The sequence below is a fragment of the Bos indicus x Bos taurus genome, chromosome 11 (assembly GCF_003369695.1).
Source record: "Bos indicus x Bos taurus breed Angus x Brahman F1 hybrid chromosome 11, Bos_hybrid_MaternalHap_v2.0, whole genome shotgun sequence".
NCBI classification, from domain to species: domain Eukaryota; kingdom Metazoa; phylum Chordata; class Mammalia; order Artiodactyla; family Bovidae; genus Bos; species Bos indicus x Bos taurus.
The window spans coordinates 32,025,900-32,041,153 of record NC_040086.1 but is presented as its reverse complement, the minus strand read 5'-3'; the positions used below and the strand labels follow the sequence as shown (position 1 = coordinate 32,041,153).

The following is a 15,254-nucleotide window of genomic DNA, read 5'->3' as shown; positions in this document are numbered from 1 at the left end:
AATAATGGCATATAAACATTGCTTGTGAGAACTTTCATATTTATAAAGTGCTTTCACACATTTCAAAATGGATCCCCATAATATCCCTATGAGATGGAGAAGTTATTTTGTCATATACAAATTATTGTATATACATTTTTCCACATGTATATATAATACATATACACATATATATTTATGTATATAATGTACATATTCTTATGTACTGTTGCAAACACAGAAACCTTTTCAAGATGGTAATACTACTTATAAAACCCAGATCAAGACTTTATATGTATTTTATATTATTGATCAGCATGCAATGAAGTAAACTGAAGTGGTTCAACAGTAACATATTCCAAACATGTATAAGGAACCAAAGTAAGTATGCATCACAAGGAGTGAAATAGTCAAATTTGGAAGCTTGGAGGTCCAGTTTAACTATAACCAGCAAGGACTCCATCTTCTTAGTTCATGAACACAATAACATCTTAACATTTAAGCCAGATCACGTTTACTCTTAATCACTCTGCTAGAAGCGCTCATAGAGATGCTGCTCAGATACTAGGTAAGATATTGGTATAGAACCTTGCAGATATACAACAAATGGGTCAAAAAGCTGTCAATTATATCAACATTATTTCCAACCACATCCCTATTTCTTGCTGTCGCATACTTCAAGGATTATGTGGGATGGAAGTTCTCATTTATTTCCAGGTTAAGCTCTATCAAGGGAACTTTTCTCATGGTCCTGCCCTGCAGGGAAGAAGTGTTCTGGATGACTAGCTGCCTGTGGCTCCTTCTTAACCTTGACTTCAAACCTCCAATTCTAGGGGTATGATGTAAATGAGACTGTCCTGATCAGTGAATACATATTTAGATTGCAGCCAGAGAAGCAACCAGTATTATTAACAAATGGTCACTTCCACTTATTTATTCCTAAGATGTAATGAGATAATTTGACAAAACCCTAATAATGGTTATGTGAGAGAGCCAAAGATAAATATCTCATTACCACTTATGTTTTGAAAACAGAAGTTAATAAGAGAGACTTTGGAAGTTTTTATCAGTGGATTAATGAGAAGAGAGACAAAGGGTCCATTGAGTTAATTTTGTAGCCAGTGTGGCCTGCAATGTTCTAAGTCAAGGGGTAAAATAGGAAAAGTTTCAATAATCTACATTTTCTTTCTTTCCCAAAGTATTTAGTTATGCATTTATATGCAGAGGTGAGAGTCCAGATCTTTAAAGTCTTTAAAAAAGTAAGTTAAGAAAAGATTAACACAAGTAAAGAACTTTTCTGGGTTTACTCCATTTCAGAGCAATGCTGCTGCTGCTAAGTCGCTTCAGTCGTGTCCGACTCTGTGCGACCCCATAGACGGCAGCCCACCAGGCTCCCCCGTCCCTGGGATTCTCCAGGCAAGAACACTGGAGTGGGTTGCCATTTCCTTCAGAAATATTGTTCTATAAATATTTGAATTTTCGTAAGTGGAGTAAACAGTTAAACTCCAGAATTCATTTTATTCCTTTTTTAGTGCCACTTCATGTGCTGCCATATCAAGTGATGCAATAGCTGTAGATATGTCTCCTAGGACTCCTGTGGGCTTTCTTTATGATACGTTTAGTGGTTACTTATATAAAATCCAATGCTTTCCTTTGCCACCTTTTAATTTACTTTAAATTTATTTCATTTTATATCTTTTTAATCACATCAAACCCTTTAAAAAACAAAATGGTTTAAGATGGATGGATAAATGAGTAGATAACTGGATGAGTAATGAGTGGAAGGATAGAAATCACCTGGAATGAGAGTCCGTCATAATCTACTGGGAGTCAGAATTATCTCATAGTCTTGCTATTCATTTGCAGTATAATTGGGATCAAACAAAGAGACTTCGTTTTCTAGCTTCAGTTTCCTAATATGTAAAATCAAGAACTTGGACTAATGATCACTAGGGTCTGACTCAGTCCAACTGCTTGACTAAAGCATGATTCCATTTGCCAGCGTGTTAAACGCCAACAAGGGAAACTTGGGTTTGGGGGACATGTTGTTGAAACTATCCACCATAGGCTTTTTACAATTATAAACTGTTTTGGCCTCATTACCAGTAAAGATTTTCAGTTCAACCTGTGTAACTAATTAGTCTATTCAGTCATAATAGTTAGACTAAAGATTGACACTGACACAGCTGGAAGCATAGATTTACACTGTAAACATCTGCCATTATTTATTTAATTTGGAAATGTCCAAATCCATTTCAGAAAGGTCTCTGTTCAAAACCAAAGCAAACCAAGAGGAAATGCGTGTTTAATCACATGCATATTCTAGTTTCCCTTTCAGCACCTCCACTCCACTACCAGCATTCTTTGGAGGTCTTACACTCCCAAATTCTAATTCATGGGCATCCAAGAGAATAGATTATTCCAATTCGTTTCTGAAAATTTAAACTTTCCTTTTAACTTTTCCTTTGGCTAATGCTCCTACTTGCTCTGGCTTAAAATGGAAATGAGCGTAGAGGTCATCAGTATCTTAAAGAAAGATAAAAATTATTTTTTTATTTAAAAGATTAATTTCAAACTTCCTGATACCAGGTTTTTATTTTGCAGGGACTTCCCTGGTGGCTCAGAGGGTAAAGAATCTGCCTGCAATGCAGGAGACCCAGGTTCAGTTCCTGGGTTGGGAAGATCCCCTGGAGGAGGGCATGGCAATCCACTCCAGTATTCTTGCCTGGAGAATCCCACGGACAGAAGAGCCTTGTTGGCTACAGTCCATGGGGTCACAATGAGTCAGACACAACTGAGCGACTAACACTCTTTTGCATAACTTTGCTAAAATATAATTTTTTTGTTTCATTAAGCGGGGATTCAGTTCATTTCTTTCTCTCATAAGTTCATTTTTCTATAGCATTCTTTCCACATCCCTGTCTTCCCCTTTAGAGTTTTTCCTGTTAGGATGACCAGTATCAAATGCATATAAAAATGCATGTTAGAATGAGTAAGGCGTTCGTGATATCTTTATGTGGTAAGTTTTTCTATCCAGTTTGCTTGCACTGTTCTGAAACCATTGCATACATTTTAAACAGCCAAGAAATTCTGAAGAAAATCGAATGGTTTTCAAGTCTGTCATTTCCAAGAAGACAGCTGATTTACGGTCACTTTTTATAATAACCTAAAGCATCAATTGAGGGAAAAAAATTTTTTAAATGTGAAAGCTGGCTGTTTTCAAGGATATTTCAGTTTTTCCCTAAATATTCATGAATGCCAATGTTCAAACATTAAAATTGGGTGAATAAGTCTACAAATGGGTATTTTTTTGGCACTTAACTGTAACACTCAGAGTAATAGTACCTTCACCTGCATTCTGCATAAGCGTGTTGTTGGTAAATATTTAATGAAGCAATAGAGATGGGGGCACTCTTACATTTCAATCAAAATAAGCTATTAGTTTGATTGTTGTTGTTTCTATTAATGAGTGAATTGTTCCTATGTTTTAGAGTAGAATGGGCATAATCAATTATTTGCAGTTCGGAATCACAACTTAAACTCTCTCAGGTAGTAACAATATTTTGTGCCCATCAGAAAATGCTGTGCCCAGATGAGTGACTAATTTGTTGGTGACTAATTGATCTTCCGGAGAAGGCAATGGCACCCCACTCCAGAACTCTTGCCTGGAAAATCCCATGGATGGAGGAGCCTGGTAGGCTGCAGTCCATGGGGTCGCTGAGTCAGACATGACTGAGCGACTTCACTTTCACTTTTCACTTTCATGCATTGGAGAAGGAAATGGCAACCCACTCCAGTGTTCTTGCCTGGAGAATTCCAGGGACAGCAGAGCCTGGTGGGCTGCCGTCTATGGGGTCTCACAGAGTCGGACATGACTGACACAACTTAGCAGCAGTTGATCATTTTCTTTGTTACTCATGTGCTGGAGCTAAAATGGATCCTTCACGTATTGGATCTCAGATTATTAGTATTACTTTTATTAGATTACTGAGCATGGGATTGATATCTTTATGTGGCATCTGCTACTCAAAGAAAAAAATGAAAAATAAGAACCAAAGCTTCACTGAGATGATGGAATATGCAAAGTTTGTAAAGTCCTTCTACATTTTAAATAGGATTAACTAAAATTACCAATTTGATATATTTCTTTAGTGGTTTGATTTGATCATATTGTTTGGGAATTCTATATATGTCTTACAATTGGGTTTTTTTTTCTTTATTTTATTTTATTTGCACTTTTTCTCCTTTGGTGAAAACTCTAACTTCCCCCACCTAAAACTTCTTGCCAGGTAGATTATCAGTGCAATGGTTCAGACCTAGTTTGAGGAGTTTGTGTTGCTAGTTGTGAATCCTGGCTTTTTTTTTTCTGGAAAGTTCACCTAGTGATAAATCTGATAGGGAAAACTATCAGATTCAGTGCTGAAAGGCAGATATGAATGTTCTCTTCCTTCCTGAGCAGCTTCATGTAAACAGAAGTATCAGCCAGAACAAGTGTCCATCAATTAGTCAAATACATCACATGTTAGGTGGCACTGCACTCAATCAGTTGTCTCAGGCAGCTTAGTCTAAGTTGATAAGTCTAAGAGATGAGACTGAATACTGTTACAATGAGGGTGCACCGTTGCTTGAGACAACTATTTTTTATGTTGTATTTGGATGTATAGCTGAATAGACTGCTCCTGTGTTTTGTTTTGTTTTGTTTTTTTCCCCTCCCCTGGCCACACACTGCATGGCATGTGGGATCTTAGTTCCCTGACCAGGGATCAAAACCATAAACATGCCTCCTGTGTTGGGAGCATGGAGTCTTAGCCACTGAACCAGCAGCGACGTCCCCTACTGGTGCTGTTTAGAAATAAAGTTTCAATTGAAATTTCAGAGTAAATCAAGAATTTCTTTGTGGGTATCAAATTCACAGTGGACGTCTTTCCACAGTTTAAGTGTGCTCCTTTCCTTACAAAGTAGATTTGTCCTGGTAGAGTTTTTTTGTAGGTGTTTCCATTAGAATGTTTCAGTCTTCAGCAAAACTGTTTACCATGAGGGATAAAGTCTAGCAATGCTATTCTGAGCAAGGATATAATATTACAGACTAAGTTTATCTATCCTCTCATCATATCTTCTTACCACACAGATATGCAATTGTGCTATATTCAAAAAGTAAATATGCCACAAATTCCATCATTAAATGTGGTGATAGGCAAAAAGTCTCTCTGCAGAACAAAAATACATCAGTGTTTCTCTACTTTCTAACCCACTGAATGGTCACTACCTAATAACTCTGAACATTAAATAAATTAATGTTGATTTAGTATGTAAAATAAACTAAAAATAAGCCACCTCCTGAGTTTTCTAATGTCTTACTATTCATTAAAAACTTCCTTTTCCTCCCATTCTGAGTACATTTTCCTCCCCTATACTATGTTGGTATTGATCCATAAAACATGTGAATTAAGTTTCAGTGCCTTTAATTCTTGAATTGTGTACAAGTCTTTTTTTCCCTAAAGGTAAATAAACATAAAGTAGTTTTAGCAGACATTTTGAACAAGCACAGACGTTGGCCATAAAAATATCCAGACCACTCTGAATTAAGGAAGACCAGCATGCGCTTTGACCTATGAGTGGTTAAATACACAGTTAGGGACACTTATCTAAATGTATGGTTATGAAAAGACAGTGCCTTTGCTTGATCAGTATTCTGTCTTCTTCATCAGGTCGTCTCTTTTCTGGGAAAGGTTATAAACATCAGGGAAAAGTATATTGAAGAATAGAATTGATTAATGTGACATATTTGAGTTTCTTATACCTCTCTTCAACAGCATGTCATAGGGAGATAGTTCCAAACATAGTGAATTAAATTTAAATTACACAGCTTTGGCTAGAAAAGTGTTTAGTTAATTCAGCCCCTGGAATGAAATTTGATTTTCCTCCCTGCACTTGAGCCACTTCCTGATTTTTCATACAGTGATGATTTCTATCACGGCATCTATTGATTTGAGATCTTTTATTCACAAGACTATTGCTGGATTTTAATTTCTGAGAGAAAAATATGAAAAAAGTGTATTGTTTATATCAGGGAAAGTACACTAAAAACTAAAATATAGTTGTACAATAGGGTCATATTTGTACAGTGACTTTTTTCTACTGTAAAGAGCTATAGGAGGTACTATTTATTCTATGACATCTTTTGTTATTTTAGGTACTGTGATTTGTGAAAGATAACACTGAGAACATTCTGACACTTTCTGTTTGCTGTGGAATTGTTCCAAAAGGCTGTGGAATTGTTCCAGAAGGCTGTGGAATATAAAAAATAGGTCGACTTTTAAAACAAAATTTAACTTGTGCAGCCTAAATAATTTAGTTTGCCTGAATTTTCTTGTCTTTGAATTTCTTTTAGGAAGAAACCTTTATTATTTATTTCTTATGTTTGACTTCTAATTCAGAATTTAAATCTAGGAAGCAAAAGATGGAAACTTAGTTCAACCAAGTACCAATAGAGCTACTCTATTCTTGTATAAAAACTAACAAGAGACGTAAAGTTGAGAATAATTCACATATACAACTTCCAGTTTAATATCTGAAATTAAATTATGTAGTCCAAAAAATATTAAATCAGTGCTCCATTTGTGAGACAATAATGTTGATACTATCACAGCTTCTGTAAATATCTCAAAGGTGCTCCTATTCTAGTTACTTTCCATGTACTAAGTTCATCTTTACAACAGCAGTAACAGTGCTCTCGAATTTTTTCAGATGAGAAAAACAAGGAACAGAACAGGTTTTGAGTTTTTAGAACAGAGTGCACCATTAGCACTTTGGAAACTTTGGAGTCAGATCTTTCTTTGCTGGGGGCGCTGTCACATACAACTTAGAATTTTTAGCAGCATCCCTGGTGACCACTCATTGAATGCTAATAGCAGCTCACCTACTCCCACCCTCCACCCAGCTGATACAACTAAAATGTCTCCAGACATTACCAAATGTCTTCCCAGATGGAGGAAGGGAGAGGGGACCACGTCACTGCCAGGATGAGAGACCCTAGATTAAAGAATTTGTCCACGTCCTGCTCCTCCTCCCCGTCCCCCAACCAAGAACAAAACGACATCCCTTTCTGGATTTCCTCAATAGAGTTAAAATGCCTCAAGGAAAATGAGAAATTTTTTTCTAACTTGAAATTAATTTTAAAGAGTATCCACTGTAGTTTAAAAAAAAAAAAAAAAACAGTAGCTTTCTACTTGAAGTTGGCTTTTGAAAAGCAGATTATCAGTGCTGGGCGAATTGGAACAATTGACCTGGCAGACCTCTTAATCCAATAACTTGTTATTATCAAGTCAGGTTGGATGTTATCCTGAGAGACGTGCTCGTGCCAAAAGAAGGATGTGTTCTTGCCTTTTAAAGCTCACTTTAATGAAAGATACCTACTTGACTATCACACCAATTGCTGGTGGCTATCGCTGGCATTAACAGTTACAATTCCAGGAAAACCAGCATTTGAACTTCTTCTTTTAATATGACAGCAGCGAAATAAATGAATTTGGCCTCCCAACTTAATTGCCAAAAGGAATTAAGAGAAGAATAATGTGAAACCATCTCAAAATACTATTAAAAATACTATATAAAGCTATATTGTGAAGCACTAACATCTGAACAAATTCTTTATTCTTAATTAAAGACCTTGTACTTGAAACATTCTGAGCCTAATTTTTGTCACAAATATACATCATCCCTTGTCTCCATTTTTCAAAGTGACACTATTCTCTTAATATTTATATATTTATACTTTACCCTCTATTGGGCTTCCCTGATGGTTCAGAGGGTAAAGAATCCGCCTGCAGTACTGGAGACCTGGGTTTGATCCCTGGGTTGGCAATATCCCCTGGAGGAGGGAATGGCAACCCACTCCAGCATTCTTGCCTGGAGAATCCCTATGAACAGAGGAGCCTGGTGGGCTACAGTCCATGGGGGTGCAAAGAGTCGGACATTACTGAGTGACTAAGCGTGGCACACTTTACCCTCTATTAGATACTCCCTTAATAAAAATATATTTTATCATATTTCTTATTTTTTCTTTCCTTTAAGACTCCTGTTATAATTCTACTTTTCAATAAGGATTTCATCAATATTGCAGTTCTAAGTATTGTCTAAACAGTTATAATCTCTTAATCCTTAACAGATGTAATGAGATATTTTCCTTCTTGTACCTTCAATTCTCTCTGTGTTGCCTTAGCTTTAGCCAAATATGATGCAAACCTTCAGTTTCTATGAAATATCTGTGCTGACTTTACTGCTGCTTATAAGTGACAGTAAAGAATAGCCTTTAATGCTTGTAAATATGTTGATTATGTGACTAACTGCTAGGATTTACACACTCTGCTTTTTATTACACTCGTGGTTATCTTCTTTGCTGTAAGTGCAATGAAGCAACTAAAATGTCACAAAGAAAACTGTCACCTCTCTCCTGTTTGCTGTAAAATACCATCCCCCCAGTACTCTTCATTTATTCTGAAACTTTAATGGTGGCAAAGACAATGGGGAGATAATGCCTGATTTTTGAATATTAAAAAGATTAGAATTGAGTGTGAAAGCTCAACAAAAATTTTTAAAAATACCTTCCATGAACTATATTTGCTTCCCTTTTGCATCAGTGAAAAAATATTCTCTGCTTAATCTGTGTTTCCTAATAAAGACAGGCTATATCTCAAAGATACATTGAATTCTACTTGGTCATGAATATAAAAGGTTATAGCTGTTCTGCTTTTAGGAAGCCAGGCACAAGCCCGGCATAAAGCCCACTGATGCATACCTTGTAGCACTCCAGGGCTGTAATGAATTTCAGATCATCTGTTTCTGCCAGGCTGTTTTTTAAATCGCTGTCTGCTCCTGTGTGCAGCTTCACTGTGCAGTTAAATGGATGGGTATCTACAAGTTGGCTGCCACCTGTCCTCATGAAAAATAAGCTAGAATCAAGGTTTCACAAATATTGCCAATTCTTCCATGAGGAACCTAACATATGTTGAAGAATGTAAGCTGTGTGTCCTTGGGAAGGGAAATATTGAATTTGGTTTCTCAATCTGTCAGGTAAATGCAAATGATGTTTAGTCCACAAGACAAAGATGAAAAGATCTGTTAGGTCCCTTGAAAGTAATCTACTGAATGTGCTTCTTTTACAGACCACAGATGACATCCTTGTGGCCTCAGCAGAGTGTCCCAGCGATGATGAGGACATTGACCCCTGTGAGCCGAGCTCAGGTGGGTTAGGTTAGTCGACTTTTTTTCTTACTTTCTTTGGCTCAACTGTCAATCTTTGTTGCATGCTATAGTCCTTAAAAAAATATCCTGCACTTATATCTGGAAGTCCTCCCTATGAAAAACACCTCATTGTTAGATGAGTTCTTAGTTTTTACATGGATACAGTTACCTACATTTATTGGAAAAAAAAGTTTTTAAAACAAAACCCACCAAGATTATGTATTTCAGAAAAAGCAGTAGAGGACAGCACACAAGGCTTGTACCTTGCTGTTCACATTCTATTAGCTCACAATGTAATTTTCAATATAATTGTTTAAGGGGATCTCCCTTGGGTCACCTATAGTAAAACTGTAAAGCTTAAAAATTTCATTGCATTGTGGAAAATTATTTGACCTTTCTACTGACAAAAAGTCTTTACCTCTCATCCTGCCAGTAAATTATCTTAAGTGATATATTTCTGAATTTTGAAAGTAAGAGTATTATGGCAGTACAGGTACAGTCTTTGATTCATTTAACAGAGACGTGTTTGAGTCTTCCCATGTCTCCCTAAAATTCAAGTTGATGTGTTTTAACTCTAGGTGATATATAATTTACCCTCCTTCTTTGTGATAAAGTATGATTAATACATAAATACAGCTTCCCTGGTGGCTCAGTGGTAAAGAATTTGCCTGCCAATGCAGGATCCCTGGGTCGAGAAGATCCTAGGAGAAGGGAATGGCTACCCACTCCAGTGTTCTTGTCTGGGAAGTCCCATGGACAGAGAAGCCTGGCAGGCTACAGTCCATGGGGACACAAAAGAGTTAGACATGACTCAGCGACTAAGCAACAGCTGTTTACCTGCAGCCTTGTACCATCCAGTGGTAGCTGTGGACCCTGAAAATGAATGAATCACAGCCTGAGTTTCATCTACATACTCATAATGCCAAGTATTAGGGTAATTTGCATTACTTTCCTTTGTAAGCTGTTTCTTCAAATTCAATAATTGTCTTGTTTAGGGTTCGAATCATTGAGGTAGATATGGACTCACCACTATGGGATAACTCATGACTTCTGTAGATGTCACCTGTTACCCCAGGAGAACTTCATATCATAATTAAAAAATTAATGTGTAATTCTTCTGAAGAATATCATTTTTATCTACTCATTCTGATATTTGAATAAAAAATGATTCATGATACATATGTTGCACCTCCTTTTGAATATCACTTCCCTCCACCACTGGCTATAACTATGGACTGTCAGCACTTAGAGCAGCTACTGAGTGCCCATGAGGAACAGAAGCTCAGCTGTCATCTCTCAGCAGGAGAAGGTCTTGAAGGTCCATCCTGGCTATCTTCCCATCTTTCTTTTTCTCACCTCCATCCCACATATCGAAATTCTCAGCCTCCAGAACATGTTTCATATACAGTTATTAGAATGTGACCTGATGCTCATCCATTCCCTTTTAGTTGTCTAGACAGACGTGGCCCTTTCCTGATAGTGTTCTGGGCCCCCCTCTTTTTTTTATTCTCATTCTATGTTAGTAAAAAGCAAAAGCTAGTGCTTTTTTGTCCATTATGTCAGTCCATCTCTGTGCCTTATCCCTCCTTCAAATGTCTTTTTTCCCCATTTCTCATATTTTCATGTTCCTCACCATGACTGTCTTTTTGTGCGTCTTCTCCGAGATCTTCTAGCATGTATCATTCATAAAACCAAGTCTGATATTTGTTATACATTGATATGTGTATGTCTTAACATAATGTTGAAAACAGTCTATGCTATTCTATGCTAAGTCACTTTAGTCGTGTCCGACTCTGTGTGACCCCATAGACGGCAGCCACCAGGCTCCCCCATCCCTGGGATTCTCCAGGCAAGAACACTGGAGTGGGTTGCCATTTCCTTCTCCAGTGCATGAAAGTGAAAAGTGAAAGCAAAGTCGCTCAGTCGTGTCCGACTCTTCGCGACCCCATGGACTGCCGCATACCAGGCTCCTCCATCATGGGATTTTCCAGGCAAGAGTACTGGAGGGGGGTGCCATTACCTTCTCCGGAAAACAGTCTAGGTTCTTACTAATTATAGTACTTGCTGGTTTCCTCTGGGCCGAATCCTTTTGCTGTCTGAGTGGAGGCTAATATTTTCTTTATATAGAATCCTAACCTTGAGTACCCAGTAACTTCAGTGTTCAGTTCAGTTCAGTCGCTCAGTCGTGTCCGACTCTTTGTGACCCCATGAATCACAGCATGCCAGGCCTCCCTGTCCATCACCAACTCCCAGAGTTCACTCAGACTCATGTCCATCGAGTCAGTGATGCCATCCAGCCATCTCATCCTCTGTCATCCCCTTATCCTCCTGCCCCCAATCCCTCCCAGCATCAGAGTCTTTTCCAATGAGTCAACTCTTCACATGAGGTGGCCAAAGTGCTGGAGTTTCAGCTTTAGCATCATTCCTTCCAAAGAAATCCCAGGGCTGATCTTCAGAATGGACTGGTTGGATCTCCTTGCAGTCCAAGGGACTCTCAAGAGTCTTCTCCAACACCACAGTTCAAAAGCATCAATTCTTCAGTGCTCAGCCTTCTTCCCAGTCCAACTCTCACATCCATACATGACCACTGGAAAAACCATAGCCTTGACTAGACAGACCTTTGTTGGCAAAGTAATGTCTCTGCTTTTGAATATGCTATCTAGGTTGGTCATAACTTTCCTTCCAAGGAGTAAACGTCTTTTAATTTCATGGCTGCAGTCACCATCTGCAGTGATTTTGGAGCCCCAAAAAATCAAGTCTGACACTCTTTCCACTGTTTCCCCATCTATTTCCCATGAAGTGATGGGACCGGATGCCATGATCTTTGTTTTCTGAATGTTGAGCTTTAAGCCAACTTTTTCATTCTCCACTTTCACTTTCATCAACAGGCTTTTGAGTTCCTCTTCACTTTCTGCCATAAGGGTGGTGTCATCTGCATATCTGAGGTTATTGATATTTCTCCCAGCAATCTTGATTCCAGCTTGTGCTTCTTCCAGCCCAGCGTTTCTCATGATGTACTCTGCATATAAGTTAAATAAGCAAGGTGACAATATACATCCTTGACATATACCTTTTCCTATTTGGAACCAGTCTGTTGTTCCATGTCCAGTTCTAACTGTTGCTTCCTGACCTGCATACAGATTTCTTAAGAGGGAGGTCAGGTGCTCTGGTATTCCCATCTCTTTCAGGATTTTCCACAGTTTATTGTGATCCACACAGTCAAAGGCTTTGGCATAGTCAATACAGCAGAAATAGATATTTTTCTGGAACTCTCTTGCTTTTTCGATGATCCAGCGGATGTTGGCAATTTGATCTCTGGTTCCTCTGCCTTTTCTAAAACCAGCTTGAACATCAGGAAGTTCATGGTTCACATATTGCTGAAGCCTGGCTTGGAGAATTTTGAGCATTACTTTACTAGCGTGTGTGATGAGTGCAATTGTGTGGTAGTTTGAGCATTCTTTGGCATTGCCTTTCTTTGGGATTGGAATGAAAACTGACTGTTTCCAGTCCTGTGGCCACTGCTGAGTTTTCCAAATTTGCTGGCTATTGAGTGCAGCACTTTCACAGCATCATCTTTCAGGATTTGAAATAGCTCAAAGGGAATTCCATCACCGCCACTAGCTTTGTTCGTAGTGATGCTTTCTAAGGCCCACTTGACTTCACATTCCAGGATGTCTGGCTCTAGGTCAGTGATCACATCAGTGTGATTATCTGGGTCGTGAAGATCTTTTTTGTACAGTTCTTCTGTGTATTCTTCTAATTACATTTTGAATGGTCACTTTTTTTTTCCCTTCTTGAGCATAGTTAAATGATCCATTCTTCTAGCCATTGCTCCTAGGTTTTACTAACCTTTCCTTATAGACTAGTTTTCTGTCTTCCCTTTGTCTAGGTCTCTAGCTCTAAGAAAAGAATGGTGGGCGTGTAGAAAGAGAGAGTTTATCACCTCTTCTTTTTGTTTAAAGCATTTTGTCATCTTCCTCTTCTTTTTTATTCACTGGGCTTTGTTAAATATTATAACACCAAAAGCAAGGAGCAGCTTGTTAATAACATACTCCAGATATTTTTTCTGCTTCTCTTTTCTTTATTAATTTCTCTCTTATCTGAAACAGTAGTGTTTATTTTTCTGTTCATTACTTGTTCATTAGCATATAGTGAGAATCTTCACCACATAAGAAAAGCTCCCTAAGCAGGAAACCCCTTCGTGTTGTTCCATGTAAGATTTGTTGCATGAATTTTGATTTTTATTCCACAGCCCGGAAACCTGCTGCCTGACGTTCAAGACACAGTAGGAACTGACCCCATCTGATGACAGCTGCAACACTCTTGTACCAAATCTAATTTTACTTGCCCTCCTGCCTCAGTGTTTCTTTCCTTATTCCCTAGTTTTCAATTCATCAGTTCTTCTCAAGGCTTAAACCAGATTCTGTGGTTTTATGGCATCTTCCACCATAGGCTTTTCTTGTGATCTTACCTCCTCTAGATGGTGTCTTGATAGTATAGTCCTTGCGTGGTTTCTCTTTCTATATTACGTTCTGTGAGATCTCTTTTCTCCACTGCATTCTTCTATCCAGTTTCCTGTAATTTTTTTTTAAGACCATCTTTAATAATTCATGCAGTGTTGCTCTTTTGGCATAATTGGCTCTGTTTGTATGACAGCTTCTGGTGAAATTCTTAGTACATATGATTTTTTTCCTATTTTCCAACTGTTTGTTTTTAATTGAAGAGTTGTTTTTTGTTATCCTCTTTAAATATTGTTTACTGCTAGGATAGCCTTCCTCTGATCTCTTAAATAGCTTTTCCTTACTTGCTATGTGTCTTGAACACAAAATAAAACAACATAATCAAAAATTGCAGTTGCTGATATTATTAGACTTTGGATACTGTTAGATACGCCTTGATAAAAATTTTGTCAGATATCAGCAGGTTTTATTTGGGGAAACTGATTGTTTCGGAAAGTAGTATCTTGGGTTAAATATTTAGAACTGGATATACCTGCTAAGCAAGAGGGGCAGGTTCAGTCCCTGGGTTGGGAAGATCCCCTGGAGGAGGAAATGGCACCCGACTCCAGTACTCTTTCCTGGAAAATTCCATGGATAGGGAAGCCTGGTGGGCTACGGTCCATGGAGTCGCAAAGAGCTGGACACGGCTGAGCACACATGTGCAGCAGCAGCATCCCGCTGTGCACTTTTGCTACTCCTTAAGCAAGTGAAGACAAATATTTCTGTAAAGAGATCCATATTTACTTTTATAGGTAAATTACCCAAATGTTCTGTGTATTTCATACCAATGTCTTTCAGTCTTCCTGAATATTTACATGTGAAATTTCTCTAATCACCCTGCCCAAAACTCTCCCCAAAATGCCGTCTTCTTCTCTGAAAATGTGCTATGCTTATCATTTTGGTATCTTCCTAAAGCTACTGAGTACTCACTAAGGCATGAATGAAGTGAACAGGAAAAATCTGGCATCATCTTGAATGCAAGTAAATTAACACCTTTTATGAAATGCTTGATAAATTTGAATACCACTCACTTCCACCCAGATCTCTTAATGAAGAGGGAGATTGAATATTTATTTGGTGGATTGTCAGTCTCACCACTGACCAAACAGTGTTGAGAATTATTGTGCACTCACTGTTGTGTTAAGCTCTGGGGAAAAAAAAATAGAAAGTCTGCACCTTCAGTTCCATTCTATAAAAGGACAACTTTCATTCTACCCATTTTTCAGCTATTCTTTATAAGGAACAGGCTCTTTATTTTTGACATTAAAATAACACCAGTTTTTCAGTTTGTTACAAGAATTAAAACTAACATATTGGACAGAGGAGCCTAGTGGGCTACAGGTCATGGCATCACAAAGAGTTGGACATGACTGAAGTGACATAGCATAGCATGGCATATATATAAGATACCTACTGCAATGCCTGGCATAAACTAGAGCATAAATGGTGGCTTTTCTTTTGCCCAATTCAGTTATATAAAAAAGAATATTCAAGCTATTTTTTTCCCTTTTACATAAAGCTGTTACTTTTCCT

At 38.0% G+C, this 15,254-nt stretch overlaps 1 protein-coding gene across 31 annotated transcripts in view; it reads left to right on the top strand.

Moving 5' to 3' along the window:
- NRXN1 (neurexin 1) overlaps positions 1 to 15,254 on the top strand; it is a 1,214,076-nt gene that overhangs the window by 1,171,712 nt on the left and 27,110 nt on the right. For 20 of the 31 annotated variants that reach the window (XM_027555244.1, XM_027555232.1, XM_027555234.1 and 17 more), the window contains one exon: positions 9,144 to 9,231. In XM_027555244.1, the coding sequence (XP_027411045.1) occupies positions 9,144 to 9,231 (88 nt within the window). The remainder of the gene's footprint in view (positions 1 to 9,143; positions 9,232 to 15,254) is intronic. The other 11 variants (XM_027555248.1, XM_027555233.1, XM_027555254.1 and 8 more) reach the window with 1 other exon arrangement.